This window comes from Eucalyptus grandis, chromosome 6 (genome assembly GCF_016545825.1).
Source record: "Eucalyptus grandis isolate ANBG69807.140 chromosome 6, ASM1654582v1, whole genome shotgun sequence".
Lineage (NCBI taxonomy): Eukaryota > Viridiplantae > Streptophyta > Magnoliopsida > Myrtales > Myrtaceae > Eucalyptus > Eucalyptus grandis.
Genome location: NC_052617.1, coordinates 48,257,515 through 48,276,523, shown reverse-complemented (window position 1 = coordinate 48,276,523; position 19,009 = coordinate 48,257,515). Strand labels below are relative to the sequence as shown.

The 19,009-nt window shown below is 39.5% G+C and overlaps 2 protein-coding genes and 1 long non-coding RNA gene across 4 annotated transcripts; all 3 read right to left on the bottom strand.

Moving 5' to 3' along the window:
- Positions 1 to 119: 119 nt before the first annotated feature.
- Positions 120 to 1,055, bottom strand: LOC104450395. The gene is made up of 2 exons (XR_726690.3): positions 725 to 1,055; positions 120 to 497 (listed from the first exon to the last, which is right to left on the bottom strand). It is a non-coding gene; the product is annotated as an uncharacterized LOC104450395 (long non-coding RNA).
- A 4,522-nt stretch (positions 1,056 to 5,577) lies between these two features.
- Positions 5,578 to 11,894, bottom strand: LOC104450394 (protein DNA-DAMAGE INDUCIBLE 1). 2 transcript variants are annotated; one of them, XM_010064923.3, is made up of 16 exons: positions 11,484 to 11,894; positions 11,326 to 11,358; positions 11,078 to 11,208; positions 10,059 to 10,167; positions 8,790 to 8,906; positions 8,451 to 8,516; positions 8,279 to 8,341; positions 8,161 to 8,205; positions 7,814 to 7,875; positions 7,563 to 7,656; positions 7,132 to 7,224; positions 6,886 to 6,955; positions 6,674 to 6,744; positions 6,428 to 6,488; positions 6,239 to 6,279; positions 5,578 to 5,965 (listed from the first exon to the last, which is right to left on the bottom strand). In XM_010064923.3, exons 1-16 carry the CDS (start codon positions 11,547 to 11,549, stop codon positions 5,837 to 5,839), a joined length of 1,251 nt encoding a protein of 416 aa, XP_010063225.1. In that variant the 5' UTR covers positions 11,550 to 11,894; the 3' UTR covers positions 5,578 to 5,836. The 2 variants fall into 2 exon arrangements, with proteins under 2 accessions (XP_010063225.1, XP_010063226.1); XM_010064924.3 differs by having other exon boundaries at positions 6,239 to 6,270; positions 11,484 to 11,884.
- Positions 11,895 to 13,596: 1,702 nt separating this feature from the next.
- Positions 13,597 to 14,345, bottom strand: LOC120294663. The gene has a single exon (XM_039315019.1). The coding sequence runs from the start codon at positions 14,046 to 14,048 to the stop codon at positions 13,845 to 13,847; it is 204 nt and encodes a 67-aa protein (XP_039170953.1). The 5' UTR covers positions 14,049 to 14,345; the 3' UTR covers positions 13,597 to 13,844.
- Positions 14,346 to 19,009: the final 4,664 nt, after the last annotated feature.

Genomic DNA, 19,009 nt, shown 5'->3' with positions numbered 1-19,009 from the left:
ACAATCAAGAAATAACTGGGTCCCATAATTTTACACATGCCAATTCAAGTTGGCAAAACTTTCATTCTGCCGTGTGCAAGTGTGCATTAACAGGAGTGCATCAGAAATAAGCCAAAAGATAAATGAAAATGGGTACTCGCTACTCAGAACAATATCTGCAATGTTTGTCCCGAATCACATTTCTCCAACATGATTCAATCCAATATTAACTCAACAGACAAGTGTTTCAGTCAAGATCCACTGCTGTCAGATCAGATTTTTGCCAGAAGATGCTAATTGGAGAAAAAAAAATACACAAGAGACTAGATTTTTCGCGACTATTTTCTAAAAGCAAGAAAAACCCAGTAGGGTAGATGATCTGGAGGAGTTCATCAATCGACTTTTTCATTCTCTCGCGAGCTAATCCACACGTCGAAGATGCTGTCAGCATCCAAAGTCATTCATCAAAATCTAAACTTTAAGGTGGCTGAATCGCTTTCCTGTTTCACCTCAACGTCCTGCAAATTCATCCGTTAGCTCAATCCACAGAAGAAAGAAAAGAAACACTAAGAACCATGAACCCTCCGTTGCAGAACAAGTTCGATCTAGATCAGACACATATCAATCAAGAAAAACATATGCCAAACATTTCCGACTTCGAGTATCCAACGAACATAATGGTCGAACCACAAACCAGACAAGCCGACACGGCAGATGAAGAGGGTGGAGGAGAAGGAGGAATTACCGGAAGCCAGTGGAATGGGCGGAACAGGGAAGATAAAACCCAAAACGGAAGACAAAAAAAAAAATCATTTCTTTTGATTCACGGAGAAAGAAAAACGTCAGAAGATGAAAACTTTAAAAGAAGAAACTTCTTTTCTTTTTCTTTTTTTGATAATTTGTATCTTCCCGGCTAGCCCATCCCAGTAGCTTCAGAGAATCCATGCTCCTTCTCCTTTTCCTCCTGGTCTCTCATCCTCTCGACCCATTTTCAGACCTTTTGCTTCATTCCATTTTATATAACGACAGAGAGAGAGAGAGAGAGAGAGAGAGAGAGAGCTTCATCAACACCCAACTTTCTTACTTTAGGTATTCGAGGAGACTTCGATCTTGACCCTTTGGTGATGTTTTTTTTTTTCAAACCACTGGTAATTGGGTGACCCAATTTTAGTACCGTGTGTGATTCGTTTATTTCATGAAAAATAATGAGTTGAACAAAAAATTCTTAAAAATTAATTATTTATATTATATGAAACGTTTTTATTATTTACAAAAATATTAAGACATAAATTATTATCATTAATAAAAGAATTCATTAATTAATTATTTTAAATAATTATTTTTAGAAAAATATTTTACTAACTCATTTATTTTCTTCGAAATACCAGCCCATTCATTTTTCGCAAAATTGATTTAGCAATAAATGAAATATTTGAAGAACTTCTTCATTAATTTATACCTAAATACCTTCATAAAAAATGGAAATATATTTTATTTTTATAAACAATATAAATTATCAATCTTAAAAAAAAAAATCAGATCAACTTTCCATCAAATAAAAAAAGTGCATTTTGTAACATTTATGTTCAAAATTGTGCCAAGGAACATAAATACAAAAAAAAAAAAAAAAAACTACTTCTTTTATGGAGAACAATTTTTAAACGGAAGAACGCGTTTAATAAATTTGTTCTTGGAATAAAAAAGAATGTAAACATAAACTTGTATAATTTTTTTGTTTCTTTTAATTTTTCTTTTTCTTTTTTTTTTTTTTTTCTTTTTCCTTCTTTTTGGTCGGTCGCCGGTTTCGACTATGGTTGGCGACAAGCCAACAAGGGCCAAGTGGCCTCGCCCGGCCACAACGAGGCTCGTCGGCCTTCGACGAGGCCGAACCTCGTCGATAGCTAGGTATTGACACCTAAATTTTGGCAACCCATTTAGTCATTTGTCGCTTTAAAAAATTAGGGATTAATTTTATCTTTGAAAAAATATTAATTGCATAGCATATAGATTTAGATGCATTTGTTTTTAATTTACATTTTTTTACACTTGTTTACCTGGACGGTGCGAATGGGTTCAAATTAGTCGGACTAAGCCCACGAAAGGAGCAAATAAGCCCAAGCCCGTTGTTTTTTTTAATCAATTATCTTGTGAAAAATTGAGATTTGATGCGATATTCTTGAGAAAATCGTATTGCAATCTCATCTTTATTAATAGGTGATAAAATCATTAGAGATATTCGGGAGATAAGGAGAATAAAAATATTTTTTGATAAAGAGGTTATCAAGAATCTTTTTGTTAGATGAAATATTGATAAAAAGATTACATTTTGTTTTGGCCTATGAAAGAGTAGGTACGGAGGTAAAAAAGTCAAGTGAAAAGAGAGAGACAAAGGAAGAGGGTTTCGGTTCTTTGGGATAGGAAAGGGAGAGAAGTGTGCAGAGAAAGTGACGTGAGAGAGAGAGAGAGTGAAAAGATAAAAGTAAAAAAGCAGAGGTGAGGGGACGTTTACTGTTCATCGTCTCCCTCACACTCGCCGGCTCCGCTTTGCCCTCCATCAGCCGGACCCGATTCCGCCTTCCGTTTGCTACCGACGACCCCGCGACTGCCTCCCGCCGAGCACCTGTCTGCGTCTATTCCTCCCCGCCTCCGATCAAGTGACCTGGATTGCAAGCCAGGAGGACCCGCGACGCCTGACGCCGTTGCCCTGAGCTCCGTAGTGCCTCGTCTGCAACCCGCCGGTTCTCGATCCAGTCGGTCATTGCCACGACTTGCCCCTTCCGTGCCGACCCGCGATCCACCTGTTGCTCGCGACCTCGCCATACGAGTCCCCACTCGCCCGACGATCTGTCGTCACGACGACTCTGCCCGAGATCCGCCTGCTCCGGCCCACAACCCCAGCACCGACGCCCAGCAGTACCACCGGAGTCCGACGCCACCGTGCTGTCTCCCTCCTCCCGCCGTTTGCTCGCAGCAGTTGCCGGATCCCCTCAGCCTCCGCCTACGCCCTTGCTCAGAGCCTGATCTGCTGCACCGTAAAGCTGGTCTCGCCCCCGACTCGTCTGCAACTTGCGGCTCAGCTTTGCCGGAGCTCTGAACGCCGGCGACCCAACCTCCGGTGATCCACCGAAGCCGCTCAGCCGTGGGTGAAAAAAGCAGGAAAAGAAAAAGAAAAAAGAAAAAGAAAAGAAAAGGAAATTAGGTAGTTTTATTTTCTTTTCTATTTACTTTATTTTCTTTATTTCTTTTAAGTTTAGTTGTTATTGTGAAAATTTGAAGTGATCTTAATGAATTCTGTAGGCATTATCCGCAGGTCTTCCCCATAATTATTGTAATTACTAATTTGATCCGTAAGATATCGGATCATTTTTTTAATTATAGTATTGAATCAATATAATTATTAATTTAATCCATAAGAAATCGGATAAGATTTTTAATTATTTTGAACTTTTGTCGTGATAATTAGGGTTAAGATAATCGTTAATTTGACCAGGTTATTTTTTCGATTATTTTAATCATTTATTTGATTGAATATCTTGATTGTTTAGATTTAATGTTTAGTTGATAATTGCTTGTTTTGGAGAATCACTAAAAAAATCCAAAAAATATTTGAATTATGATTCAGTTTATTTTGGAATATTTCTTGTTATCTTGCATATCTATAATAGGGATTTTATTCCGAATTTAGAAAAATATAAAAAATATAAAAATGCATTCATTTAGGTTATTTTTTTTAATTTCGAATTTTCATAAAGAAAATCACAAAAAAAATCATTGAGCATATTTTTCATATTAAATTTAGATCATCTTTTTAGATAAATTGCATGTTAGATTAAAATAATATTTTAGTTTAAATTAGGATTTAATGTGACTTAATCCTTAGTTTAAATTAGATAGAATTTTAATCTAGCTAGATCATTTTTGCATAGAAATATCAAATGCAAGTCATTTAGTTTTTATTAGGTTCATTTAATTAGAACTTCCCCGTCATTAGACTAAGTCATTTAATAAATGTCGTATGACATATAACTCACATACTAAATTGTATGCTACATGTCTTTTTAGTTTAAATAATTTTGTATATTATTGCATTGCATTGCATGTCATTAGAATTAGGTCATTTAGATTGCATTTAATTATTGCATTTCTTCATGTCATATAGTTTAGGTCGTGCCGCCATGTCATATTAGATTATTAGCATGCATCGCATGATTTTCATTAAATAAAGTGAAAACAAAAATTGAAATTGCGTGTTAATTAGAAATTATATTTAGGGTTGCTGATATGAATTCTAATTTAACAATGTAGATGTTTTTCGTTGCTTTTAGGTATGTTTTGCAATATTTAATTGCTTTCTTGATTGTTAAATTGGTGGTATGCGCACCTCACATGTTATGAAGTTAAATTAAAATCAATTCAATTGCCAAACATTTTTTTGAAAATGAAATAAAAAGGTACCGAAATGGCACTAGGATAGTCTAGTGTAATCAAGTCTCCCGAACTCATATAAATCTCTCGGTTCGTATTGTAGGAGTAAAGTAAATACTTTACTTGGGTTTACTTGGGTTTCTAATCGACCCACCAAAAATAGATTAGTGGCGACTCCGATTGAAAATCATTTGCATGTTAAGAATTCAAACCTAAGTCGAGCTAAGCTTAAAGACTTAGTAATCTATTAATCTAGTTTTAGGTGGTGAACCCAAAAAAATTGGGTCGCAACACTAGGCGACACCAAATTTGGACAAACTCGAGCTCACCCAACCAAAATGAGGCAGAGCCTCATCATGGGCCGACAATGCTTGGCCTCATCGAGGGCCGACGACCTCGTTATCACCCAACCAAAGTGAGGCAGAGCCTCATCATGGGCCAGCAACACTTGGCCTCATCGGGGGCCGACAACGCTCTAGCGAGGTCGCCGGCCCTCGATGGCCGATCGCTAGCCATGGCCGAGGCCGGCGATCGGCCAAAGAAAAAAAAATAATAAAGAGAAGAAAAAAATAGGAGAGAGAATTTATTTCTCGAAAGTCTTCTAGAAACTAAGAAATAAGTTTTCTTATTTCTTATTTCTATTCCAAATTTGTTCCGAGAACAAAAAAATAGATTTAAAACAAAAACGCAAATAAACACGTGTTTGCTCTCCTGGAACAAAAAAACACAAATTGTCTTCATAAACAGAAACAAAGAACACAAACAAACAGCCCCAAGTCACAATTCCCCTCTAGTTTTCCTTTTCAGAATCACAGAAGTCTCAAGATCAACCATCCATCCCGCAAACTTTCGAATCTGCACAAGTGGTGTTCGTACGTATCAGATAAAATTACGTTAATAAGAAGACTATCGTTGTTGAGCAAAGAGACGCCATCATTCAAACACAAAATATCAGATGCCGGCAAACCAGACATATCTCCGCACATAGGTTCAAAGAATTACAGAGTCACCACTAAGCAAATGACAATAAATGAGAACTAAATCATGCAATTAACTCTGTAGCGCATGTGTGCCACATGCTCTGGTACTGGTTAGGCATCATGCCTTGGGAGCACCATGTCCAGTCCGCATATTTCACAACCGTCGGATCACTGATATATGGACGGACAAAAATTCTTGAATATCCAATTTCTTCATTTATGAAGGGGGGAGAAAGATCAAATTGTAAAATGATATTACATATCAATAAATTTAAAAAGTATGAACTTGGATAACAAAAAGTAGAGATTGGTAGCTGAAAATGGGGACTGTTGAATCAATATTCTCAACAAGTTACACATCCTCTGGTCAACTTAGATAAATCAGCAGCATCCCATAATAATTGCGAAAAATGTGGGAGTCGAAAGAATAATCATCCATCTTCAGTTCGGGTTCAGCCCCCAAAGAGATAGGCAGCTGCTTGCTCTTCATTACCATCAAAGAATTTCAGAGCTTGTATCGCTGCCTCTCTTTTAAACCCAAGCTCCACAAGCTTAGCAATCTTCGCTTCTAAATCAGCTTCCTGCATTAACAAACACACGCCCCTAACTGGTGATTGATTGCCAATTGCACATAGTTGAGCTTAGGGAATTGGTTTTATACTATCCAGATCAGTAGACCTAACCGTTCCCCCAAGCATGCTGACATATTAACATCAGTGAGCTCTTATTTCAGAGTATCAACTATCTTAGAAGTATGTTTCGATTGTCACGGCATATCTTACATAACCACATATGGAGACCACTTTTCCACAGGCAACAAAAAAGATAAAAGGCAAGTGGATAGCAAACCCAACCTTGCTTGCATTACTGGGTGTGTTCGCGGCTCCTGTGGCAGTTAGAAGAGGACAAGAAAACGACTTAAATCCCACTAGTGATATGTCGTTGAAAATAGAAATCAGCAAAATGGAAATTACAACACAACTTAGACAACAATGGCATCAGTTACGAGGTACATATATATACATAGGCAAATTGGAACTGACCCGAAGAATGACTGCCAGATGGCATGGTGGTTTTACTCTTATCAGTTGTACCTGTTGTAGCCTGAAATAACACAGATGATACTAACTCCTCTATCAAAAAGAACAGATGTAATAACTCACTTCTAGCCAAACGTTATATCATGCTTGCTATTGAGAGTTTGCATCACACAAACATGATCCAAACAAAAGATCATAATTGATGTACGACATCATCCAGCCACTATTTTATAATTGAAAGAGACGTACTGGGGCTCCTGAGCTAGATGCTTGCTTGGCATGCCTCTCTTCATCCAGAAAACGCGATGGAATGTCTTTTTCTGTAAAAAGTGCATATTTCAGTTTTTACTTTTTATGGAGAACCAACCGCAATTCATATCAAATTGAGAAGGAGCAAGAGCTTTCAGATTTAAGAACTTAATCTCAAAGGAACTAAGTCAAGGTTAGCAATAGTACTGGACCTTGTAAAAATGGTACTGAAACTTCCCCTCCGCCAACCCTCAGAACGTTCTCCTTCAAATCAATTATACACTGAAAGCAATGGCAACTTGATGATTACAATTTCATGTCATCAATTACATCACAAAAATCACAACTGAACCCAATATTTAAAAAGGCAAAAATCTTTTAATCACGACTAATGTAATTTTCAGAACATGCAAGATAAAACCAAGGTTCATAAGTACAAAATGAAGTTAAAAAACTACCTGGTGCTTTCGGAGCATATCTAGACCAAAGAGAAATTCCATGTTTGGAGCATCCAGCACCAAAAAGGAGCATGGATAAAATATATTCCCAATCTACAAGAGGAAAAGCACAGTGTAAGTACTCAGTGTTCAGCGAGATGTGTCTAAAGTTAGTTGACTCCAAAAATCCTCACGATCACAAGTCTTTTGGGTAATAGCATCCTTCCAACAGATAGAAAAAACATATGCTCACTAGAACAAAGTAAAGTCGTTCCCCTTGAGGCCAGGGTTTCAATCTTGCCGTGTGGGAGGTTGGGGAAAAAGATGGTGTTGGCCATTCTTGGGACAGCCATAAAAAAAGACTATCAAGCATAAAAATTCTTCTGGTGAAAGCAAATAAATTGCCTCGCAATTGTATGTATACATTTGAAACAAATAGTTTCCTCCCTTACCTTGATCGAAGCTACATGTATTCTACCCAATATCTCAGATTGACCAACTCCATGAGCAATGCCTTTGTACCGCTGATCTAAAAGCCTCAACAATCTGAGCAAGAAAAGCACACGGCACTGTTGACTTTCTCTATAATCTATAGTGCCTTTAACAGCAAACTAACCAAACACAGCCACATCAAATACCGAACACCAATGATTGAGAAAGTCAGGCACAACAATATGAAGCAAACACGATCGATAAGACATACCCACAACGCTCTGCACAACTTTTTGATATAATAGTAGACTGTGCTCCACTATCAACAAAAGCCTGGAAAAAGGAGATACAATTATGTGGTGAGGATTTTGAAATCATTCAGGGAAGAAGGTCTAACAAAATAAATTCAAATGACAGAACTTAGAAGACAAAACAGATTTTTTAGTATTTATGCATCCAACAAAGTTTGAATGCAGCACTTAAAGATGTTTTGATAGACAACAGATGACGTAGACCGTCAATAAGAAAGTAAGTATTACATTCTTAAGTTATCTCCGTAGATAATACATGTCGAAATGGTAGGACAAGTGTATTCTATCATTGACCTTGTCACACTACCTTCAAAGGGACACCATTGACCTCCATGTCAACATACAGCATCACCTGGAAAATATAAACATATACAATTAGGGTGAGAAAAAGCTAATATAAAATAGACTCCTAAAATCATACATACCACTCTTGCAAAAGCTTCAGGGTTATGTTCCAGAGCAGCAGCCCAATTTTCATCAATCCCTTTCTGGAAAATGAATTGTAAAAACTTGAACCATAAGGAAGCAAAGGCACGATAAAGGAAGGGGTCTATTCAGAGGAAAGATCTTCCAGAATTAAATATCACTACAGTTTACCTGACGAATGGCAGCTTCAATTTTCTTTTGCGCCTCAACGTCAAAAGGATCGGCATGTAGAAGGGCCTAAGACAAAAGCATAAAGGGCCAAACTCAAACTTACAAATAAGCATTAATAAAAACGAGGCCTATATCTCATTAAAAAAAATTCATAACAAGTATGAGATATATATTCTTTCACATCTATCAAACCAAAAAATAGGTACAAAACACAGCTAGCTTGTTTAAATGAAACTAGAAACGTGCGTATCAAACAGTTGCCCAAAGCTTATGTCCTGAACATGGTAACACAGTTGAATAGAGACCTTGTAATGCATTTGTGGGTAAACATATACTCACAAGTTCCTCATCTTGTTGCCTGCGTAATTCAGACCTTTGGCGATGGCGCTCCCTTAGAACATCCTGCAATTTATTTAGATCGTTTCCCAGAAGCGCTTGGGCAAATTCAGGATCATTCTGGGAGTCAATGTTACATTCAGCAAGTGAGAAACCAAATGTCAATATCATTGAATAAACATAGGATGAAACATCTAGGTATGCCAGAGTTTTCACTGCTGAACACAATTAATCACTGCATTTTTGCAAAAAAAGAATTATGTACTGGTCATTTACAAACAAACAATTTGAGATCAAAATTGCAGAGGTGTTATGTAGGAGAACAAAATATTGACTATATGTCACTTATTAATGATTTCAATCTAGATTAAATTTGAAGAAAAATAATCAAACGCGAAGGCTTTGGCAGAAAATCTGAAAACGTCACAGAAATTGGCCTTGACAGCACTTATTTAGCCTTTAGAGGAACCTTTAAAATGCACTAAAAGTCCAGAAAAAAATTCCCCAACCAGGCAACCGGAGGCTTGTATATTGCCCAATCTTTATGTGGATCAAGCGGGCGACTGGAACTAGTGGAGCATGCAGTAGAAGCTGCATTGGTCAAAAAGTTACCGATTGGAGTGTGTCTAATGGCTAGTTTGGTTTTTTTTTTTTTTTAAAGACTTCTAGGGTCTGGGAGCAGATCACGTATTTTATTGCATATCTAAGTGTGAGAAACCTCTTGTATAAATAAGCTCAAGTCTGGTGAGAGATATACTTTGAGTGCATGCTCTAAAGCTTTTGAGGCTTGGCATCAGATTTGTATGTGGAAAGTTGGATCAGTGATCAACCAATCTTTTGTAACTTTCTGATTGGATTAGTGGGCTAGGGGAAACTACTGAGCATTTTTGGGGAGCCAAGTAGGCGGGTGCTGAATCACTATAAATCAACTCAAGCGTGCTCTCTCTATCCCTACTCTCTTCATATTTGTGCATATTATATTTGCTTGCTTGATTTATTGTTGTGAAAATTCTTGGTTGCTTGAGTTTTGATTTTGATTAATTGTCATCGTACCTTTGGGCCAACACTAAAGTGGTGCAGGACAGAAATTATCCGAAGAAAAGCATAATGTACGACAATGATAGCCAGGCCAACACCAAAACATTAAGAAGAGTTTTGATTGGCAGCACACAGTTGATTGAGTATTCTCCTCAACCAGAGTGCCATAAATCAAACATGCTTTCCCCAAAGGGATACACCAAAAAGCTTCAAGAGAAATGGACAAGCAGTCACCTGAAAGAGTTGTGCCATCATGTTAGAATCCTGTCGAAGTTGTTGCTGGAGAGCTGCAGGGTTCACAGCAGACCCATCAGGATTCAAGGCCAACTCATTTCCCGCAGCACTGTAATTTTTCAAACCATTTCAACAATTTGCACAAAAAAGGGGGGAAAAAGGAAAAAATAAAAACCTTCTCCTCCCTCCCCACCCACTTGCTCCTACCGGCAACAACCAATAAAAAAGGAAGGATAAAAAAAAGGAAAGCCAATGGCCTCTATGACTCAAAAGATTAAGGGAGAGGTGGTAGGATAACGGAGAATGAAAGATGGTTGCAAAGAAACAATTGAGGCCACTGCTCAATCATATGTCATCCTCATCGCATCATCAAGGGAAAACTCAGCAAACAGAAATGAATTTCATCTGATCTCTGTGATGGTAAAAGACAGTCAATAAAGTGCCCCCTGTCCTAATCTCAATCCACTCCACCATCAAGATGCCATTACACCAAACCTAACTATCTATACTGGCAAACTGAAAAAGGTATTATCTTGAGTAAATCAAGATGGAAAGAATTTTAAATAGCAAGTAAACTATCAACATCACTCGTATCAAATCACAAGCAACGCTCTCAGTCTCAATATATGCGTTCTAGATCAAGCGTACCATATTCCAAAAGGAAAAAGCAGACAGGGCAAGATCCTAATTCAGTATAAGCAGTCCACGCAAGTCAAAATCTGCAGAAGTTCCCTCTTCTCGCGGGAAAAGATTAAAATAGAAAAGTCCTAATCTTTTCACTGTTTCAACTGAATTGCTTCAAGAACAAAACGAAACTATTGAAGCAACAGAAGCATATAGACCCAGCTACAGAAAAATTCCAGGTCATCCCTACACGAAGTATACGCAAAGTCGTGAACTTTCAAATCCTAGGGAAATTCTTCAAACTAAAAAGCCGCAACCTGCGACAGCGACGCTTCTCCTTCTACAGCACAGCTCCCACTCCCCCCCCCTTTCTAATCAAAGAGAACGGAACGTACCTCGATGCGGCGGCACCGGAGACCATCATCACCAAATCCTCGTCCTTGACGCCCAAAGCGCTCAGCTTCTCCGAGTTCCTCATTTCCTTCCCATTGTAGAGCAATTGCTGCAGCTGGAGAGGCACGCGCGTCTGCGGAAGAGCAAAACACCCGAGTCACTAATCACATAGACACGCGCACAACAAACTTAACCGGAACCGATCGCGAAAGGACGAGGAGGAGGAGGAGGAGGAGGAGGGGACCCCGACCTCCACTTCCAGCAGAGCCTTCACATTCTCCACCTGCACCGCACAAACGAAAAGCGCGTGATTACACAGATCGCATAGACGACGACGGCGGCGGCGGCGGCGCGCGCGACTTCGAAATTAGGGTTCGGAACAGGGGAGGGGAGGGGAGGAAAGAGTACGGATTCGTGAGGATCGACGTCGAGGGAGATGATCTGCTCGTCGGCGGTCATCACGGTGATCTTCATCCTCGCTCTTCTCGCCTGCCTTCCGCTGCTGCTGCTGCTGCTGCTGCTGGGATCGAGGAATGAAGGAAGGAATGAATCTTCTTGTTTGACTCTGCGCTGATTCCTTCCAGAGCTTTCTCTGCTCCGCTGTCCTGTTGCCTTCGCTTCTGGGTTTCGATCTCTGGACTCCACTGGGCCGACTATTTATATATATAATATGTACGGCTACGGAGTTTTCGCCGCCGGGAGTGACTTGCAGGAGGGGTCAGAGAGCTTGCTTGCTTCCGCTTCTGGTGCTGCTGCTGCTGCTGCTGGGCCCATCGAGGTGGGGTCGGGATCGTTATCCGATGCGATCGATGATTGTGTCTCGATTTTTCTTTCTTCTTCCCCACGGCTTGACTTGACTTTCGTATCGTGTGATCACTGATCACCCGTCTTGAAATTCGAAATATTTTTAATCCCACCCGGTTTTCGCTTTTCCCATAGTAGTACGATATGGCCTGCGAATCTTTGTTAATGAAGTCCTTCTTTTTCTTTCTTTAGTACCGGATAGGAGGGCCAGTTGATGGATCAAATTCAATCGGATTCTTTTTATAGGGAAATCCTAACCCGCCGGCTTTTTTTTCTAGATCGATAGGTGTTGGGATTCTTTGAGAACCCAACTGATCTTTATAGAATATGATAATTTCGTTCGACACCAATTGAGTTTTAATCTTAGACATATAAGTTTATACTATTGAAAATGGCCTCAAGAAAAAAGGGCAAACATGATAATTTGAATTCAGTGCCTTGAGTTAGGAGGAAGAATGTACGTTTCACTTGAAGGAGAATTAACTACAAATCAGTTTTGATGCGGTGATAAGTTTAGTCAGATATTTCATATCAGCCAAACATAAAAAGAATCGGACAGATAAAGGAATTTTTTTTTCAGCGTCTCTGCCTAGTTTGAGAAAAAGAAAAGAAAAACACTAGCAAAAAGAAAAATAAAAACCCCGGGAATGGAATCTGCCAACGAAAGATAATCGAATTGACCAATGTTAAGCCTCTTTAAAGCCCAGATGAGAGTCCAGGAGCTCGGATAGGTCCAGTGGGAGACTGGGCTGCGGGAGAACCATTTGCCTGAGCCCGCCCATCGTATTTCCCTTTTCACTTTGAACTCAAGTCAATAAGCAAAGATTTTCCCTAGAAAATTCAGCTAGAATTCCGAGCCAGCCTTTTACACCCAACGGTCGGCAGGAACAGAATCCCATCCCAACGTTCTAAATCCTACAGGGAGTCTGATAGAGTACAAAAAGGCTGTTCTTGGGGTGATCTTGTAGGCCCCACGCCACTATTCAGTTTTCATCTGTAAATTAGGAACCAAAATCTCCAAGATTCCCAACACAATTCCTCGTATCTCCCCTTACATACCAAAATATATCGAGAAGCAAAATCGAAATTCGCAACGACGACTTTTCTTTTTTAATAGGATCAGGTATGGATCCTTTGTTTCGTGCTCGTGTTTGTTTCGAACCCGCACACGAGCATGAATGTGGTTGGATCAAGCGATTGGAGTAGGCGACACTATACCTAATCCATATGAAATAATAGTAGCGCGGTTACATGGGTTTTACTCAGTAGCTTACGCATTGCAAACGTGCGCAGACCAAGAACGCGTTAGTTTCCCAGACTTAAAAGCTTGTTCGCTAATTTGGAGATCTCAACGTGACGTGTAGGCGACATCCCTCGATTTGAAACACGCCTTGCATCCTCTCTCGTCGGTACAGTATCTTCATCGATGCAGAGAGTGGCATCAGACAAAGCAGTTTTACCTCGTACTCAGTAGAAAATTCCCATCTCTTCGAGAGGGGCATGAAAATATACACGCCGATGTGGCAGCACGAAAACAAAGGCATCGTTCGTTAGCAAAAGCGAACCCTAGAGATGATTCCCTCCGGTCGCTGACGCTTTTCCCTTTTCCTGTCCCCCCCAAAAAGATACGTTAGAAGCACACGACAGGGAGCTCGGGCCTAACGCCATTACAGCGTCTGGAATACGAAGAAACCCAGCAGCGCAAAATCAGAGCCCGTGACAAATAACAAATCTTTCAAACAAATGCAAATTGCATGTTACAGATCCCATCATACGGAGATCGTTCGAGACCCCCCCTCGACCCAAAAGAATATTTATATACACATCTAATAGTTTTTCACATCACCATCGGGAACGAATCAGGAGAAGGACAGCGTCGCAAACGAATCCCGACGCGGAATCCACGACCCGAGATTAAGGGGAAAAAACGAACTGGAAATTCGAGAACGGACCCAAAGGCAAGAGCTAAAAGGGGGGAGGAGCCGGGAAACCCAGGAAGGGCCTGCCGGTCCCGCAGAGGCCGCCGGCGGCGGGATCGCAGTCGTGGATGGTGTCCTTCAGCTTGTGGAAGCCGTGCTTGAACACCCCGAAGCCGAACAGCAGCCCGATCAGGACCACCACCATGATCAGGCACGTGCAGAACATGCACACTCTGGTCCCGCAACACATCTTCTCCTTCCTTCCTTGTTTCCTCCTTCCTCGACTCCAATCTCTGTCGGGGGTCTCTGCTCCGCGTATGGTCAGATCTCGAAGAGGGGGGGTTTTTGGGTATTTAAGAGAGGGAGATGGAGTGAAGATCTGAGAGACGTGGAGTGAGGGGAGGCGAGAGAGGATGAGGTGTGCGGTGCGGGGCTTGGCTTGGGGGAGTTGCTGCGACGGGAAACAAAGGCTTTTTGAGAAACGCGACGGGATGGGATTCGAACGGGCGTTTTGGGAGTCGCTTAAAAGGAAAGCAATTTTCGCCCGTGCGTGCGGTGCGGTGCGGGTGCGTCGTCCCTTGGAAACGGCCCTCCTAAAAAGCGACTTTGCTTTTTTAGATTGGTCTCTTTATGGTTTAGCAGGAATAGTTGCAGTTTATCAATAAAGCTACGGAGAATCTTCCAAGCAAACGACGGAGCAGAAAAAAAAGAGGAGTCTTTTTGCTTTCGCCTGCTCTTTTTGCCCGGATTGGCTCGGGCGTGCGGGCGAATCAAATTGATCGTGAGCTCGAAAGGAATTGTTGTTATCCAAGATTAATTCGAATTCGACTAGAGTATGCTTGTTAACTAGCAGGCAATTTCGCTTTGAATTTTCGTGAATTGTGGATGTTGTGAGAAAGTTCAATAGGGTTAACGTTTCTTCGTGCTCCAGATATTAAAATTCACGTTGTCGGTCTGTGAGATTATCTATAAGATACGAGATTCTGCAATAATGGGTACTGTATTTTTTTTTTCTTTTTTTTTTCTGGGTTACTTTGTAAGTTTTGGAAGGATGGGGTTGGCGTTTGGATGAAGAAAGAGACGAGGGCTATCTATTGCCATCAAAGACCAACGGACAATCCACCAGTTTTGGCCCACCACACCGACGTAGCCCTACCTACCTGAACCAACCCCACCCCTGGTTTTTCATCTTCTAACTGCTCCATTCTCATCGTGTTTTTAGAAAAAAAAAAATTTTAAAAGTTTGACATCAATTCGACGTGAATTCAATCTTAAATCATTTAATTTAATTAACTTAATCTTAAATCTTTTTTATAATTTACTAAATATTTTTGTTTGGCCAATATAGTCCTAAATATTTTTAGAATTTGCCAATGTAATCCTTATGAGCATCCTTATGATAGGTCCAAGATTGAATATATAATTTTTCCCGTTATTTTTAGTTTTGGAAAATAGTCCCTACTTTTTTTTATTTTTTTGGTTGCTGGGGCTGGTCTTCGCAAGCGGAAACTCTTGGTTGATGCATCTCACCATCAGAATTTTAGTAAAAAGACCTGTGAAAAACGAAAACAAACTAATAATACATTAGTCGACGTCCTTAAACCCGAGGTGTTATAAGCCTTCTATCTTTGGCACAAACTTGAGAAAAACAGAGAGCAAACATGTACCGCAATGCGTGTCACGGTTGCCTAATGTTAGCGGGCAACTTTTTTATCCCTAGCCGGCGCAATTAATTTCGAAAGTTGACTTCATAAAGCGTCATGATGACTCAAAAAACATCGAGACTCATTTGCTTGTGGCGGCGTGCGTTTTTGTCTTGGTTTTTTTTTACGACTTTGGAGGCTCTCAGACGTGATTTTGTCCAACCCTTTAAAGTGTACAAAGAATCGTATACTCTAATCAAGATCCAAAAGAGATAAAAAGCAGAGACGGAGCAACCTTTACAAGAAGTGGGGACAATTTCCCCACTAAAATGTCCATAGTACGTGAATATATACCTTATTATTTTAAAAATCCACTCCCAGTGCCAATATTTTTCTTCATTTTGCCCCCACATTTAAGAATCGTGGCAAACAATTATAACCTTTTCGAGGAGATCAATGATAAACAATCGAATCTTTCGATATTTCTCTAATCTTGCCCCAACTAGGAAAAAAAAAATTATAAATCCGTACCCTCTAAAGAAAGGTTCATGGGCATGGAATAAAGTCCTCCATAGAGAAATTTGCAACGGAAAATTATGGAATCTCTGTTTTGTTTCATGGAAGACTAATAATTTGGAGAAAACTTTATAAAAAATGATTGTCTACATCGCTTATAAATATGAATGAATGAAAAATAGTTTTGTTATGCGCAAAAATGTTTAGACATAAAGTTTTGTCAATAATAAAAATATATTTCATTAAAAATTATTTGGAGCGATACAAACAATTATTTCTTAAATTATTCATTTTTCACGACATAAACGAAGCCTAATATATAGAGCAAAATAGCTAAGAGAAAGATAGATCAAATGTTGTTTCTTACGGCGGAGATGCCTCTAACATCTACGAAGGTACAATCGGCCATCTTGGGTGACATCGATGACAATAGAGAGGCACCGTCGGTAGCAGTTCCCTCTCTCGTTAGACATCAAAATCTCTCGATTCTTTTTTATTTTTATTTTCTTATATTTCTTTGACTAATACCCTTTTTTGCTTAAATTGATTGAGTATGGGTTTGTCTTTAGACCCACTTTAAAATTGTGAACCCACTTTAACCCGTTTTGATATTTCCAAACACAACCCACAACTAACTTGGTTCATTGAATTTGAGTTATATACCAGCTCTACGTGTAAATCACGAAAAAATAAAGAAAATCAACGTTTTAATCAAAACGGACCTTTTGGTGGAAGTTTTCAAACTGGACCCTATAAAAAATATGAAGAAAGCCAATATGCCTGTCTTTTCTTCTTCCTCTACAAAGGCTGTCCTAGTGGTGACATGACAGTTGAGATATAATACTCTAAAACAATCATGCACCATAACACACTGGACATCCGACTATGCTAGAAATTTCTCACATGCCTGAATCAACACTAGCAGATGTAAATAGTTCGAACGCTCGGAATTTTCCTCGACGAAAAAGGCTAGTGCGAGAAAGAATATGGAAACGGTTCATATACCATCCTGACTATCGATTAGAAATATAAGATTCTCTCGGACAAAATCATCTTTCGAACCTGATTGTATTGAAATCGAGACCTGGAGCGCACTCTATTTGCTATTGCTGGAAAGCGTTATCGAGAAACAACTAATGTGCATGGTCGTATTTAGGGACGAAGAAGTGAAGTCCGCTAGAAGCGGAGGAACGAAGCAATTGGGCCTACTTGTACGAAACGTGTAAATCATGGGCTCTTGCGTCTATCGCCTTCCCCGTTTTTGAGCACCGGGCGTGGGCTTTCAGAGCTTCTTCACCAGAAGAAAAAGGGGAGGAAAAATGATGGTTTTTGGGAAGTTTTTTAGATTTTACTTTGTTTTCTTGTAAAAAAATTCTTAAAAATTCTCATTGTTTTTCTGGGTGCTCCCCGCAGTCAAAGCCATCGACAATTGTTTTTACAGTTATAGTTGTTTACCCCACCGTAGATCTTGATCCTAATGTGCCCAATTTCATTCGTTCTTTCTTGTTTAGCGAATAGGCGACAATCTAAATCGGTTTTCACGCACCTCGATTGTTCCATTTTCTGGATGATTTTAAGGACACGGACTCCTACAATGGGCCGACTTGTTCGATTTCATTAATTTAATCATATCTCTCTTTCATCTAAGCATGTGATGTTAAACTTTGGCACAATAGTCATCATGAGAAGTTGATGGATTTAGATCCGCATTATATTTTCTTGTATCGGGTTATATCAACCTTTTTTATAACAAAGATAGGGAATATGTCATATTTAAAATTCTTACACATTGAAAAGTATAATTTTCTTTTCTAAACGTGAAAATTGATGGAAAGTCAAGTGGTCATTTGAGAAAGCCCAACTAATTAGCTCATTAGAACTTTCTATCATAATAAAAATTTGACAGTAGCAAGAACTGCCACGAGTGACCAGCGACTGATATCGCGTTCTTTTTTATTTTTTTAAATTCAACGGTTAGATTATATTTAAGCCAGTTTTTGTGCATCTCAAGAAGTCTACCTCTCACCGACAATCTTAAAAACGCACTCCCCATATCAGTATAATAAATCCCGGATTTTACTAGTATCTAGATTTTAAAGCTAACTTTTTTTTTTTTTTTTTGACTGTAAACCATCATCATTTTATTTACTACTTCATATGATTCAGAGCATCATAGCATAGTTTTAGGGGGATTATCAGGGGGTAGAGAGTTGTTTCGGCATGCCTTTCTAAGTTTATCTACGGTGGGCGATTTTAAAGCTAACTTTTGATTTCAACATTTTTAGGGTGTTCATAGTCTAATTCTTATCCACGACTTCAATTTTACTCAACTAGTCCTTAGGCTGCGTTTGGTTCAGCATTTGCAATGGACTTTGAGTCCAATGCAAATGGTGAAAGCGCAAAGCTACTTGGGAAAAATGCAATGGTATTTGGTAAAAAAATTTTGCAAATGGACTTTGAGTTGAATGTGCATTTGGTAAGAAGAACTTTCGCAAGGGACTTTTGATGGGTATATATATATTTTTCTTTTTTCTTTTTCTTTTTTTTTTTTTTTTTTAAATTCGGCTAAACCCTTCAGGACCGGCGAGGGGCGTGGCCCCAGTGATGAGCCGATTTGGCACCGGCGGCCATCGGGCGACCTCCGGCGACCCTCCCGGAGGTCGCCCGAGGTCGAGCGACCTAGCCGACGGCCGCGGCGCCAAATCGCTCACGACGGTCGTCGCCCTTCGCCGGCTCCTTTTTCATTTAAAAAAATAAATAAATATATGGACAATAATGGAAATATGAAAAATTAATAAGGGTAGTTTAGGAAGAAAAAAATGTTTTCAACATTTGGTAGATCTTTGAAAGCTCAAGGCTGGTCCCTACCAGTCTTGGGCTTAGCACATTGCGTGCGTGACTAACTCGAAGTGGCTATGAATGGTTTTAAGCAAAAAAAATGTGGAAATTAGTACCGCTAAAAAAAATAAGAATTTATTTGTTTGACCGCCACGGATATCTAATTTTATTTATCGTTGATATATTATATTTTCCTTACTTTGTCTATATTGGG

What these genes read in the sequence shown, in the direction of transcription:
- LOC104450394 (XM_010064923.3), bottom strand. Translation starts at nt 11,549, where the DNA reads ATGAAGATCACCGTGATGACCGCCGACGAGCAGATCATCTCCCTCGAC. An exon ending in AGTTGTGCAGAGCGTTGTGG is followed by an intron (nt 7,657 to 7,813) that starts GTATGTCTTATC and finishes TTTCTTGCTCAG; the next exon opens with ATTGTTGAGGCTTTTAGATC. An exon ending in TACATGTAGCTTCGATCAAG is followed by an intron (nt 7,225 to 7,562) that starts GTAAGGGAGGAA and finishes TTCCTCTTGTAG; the next exon opens with ATTGGGAATATATTTTATCC.
- LOC120294663 (XM_039315019.1), bottom strand. Translation starts at nt 14,048, where the DNA reads ATGTGTTGCGGGACCAGAGTGTGCATGTTCTGCACGTGCCTGATCATG.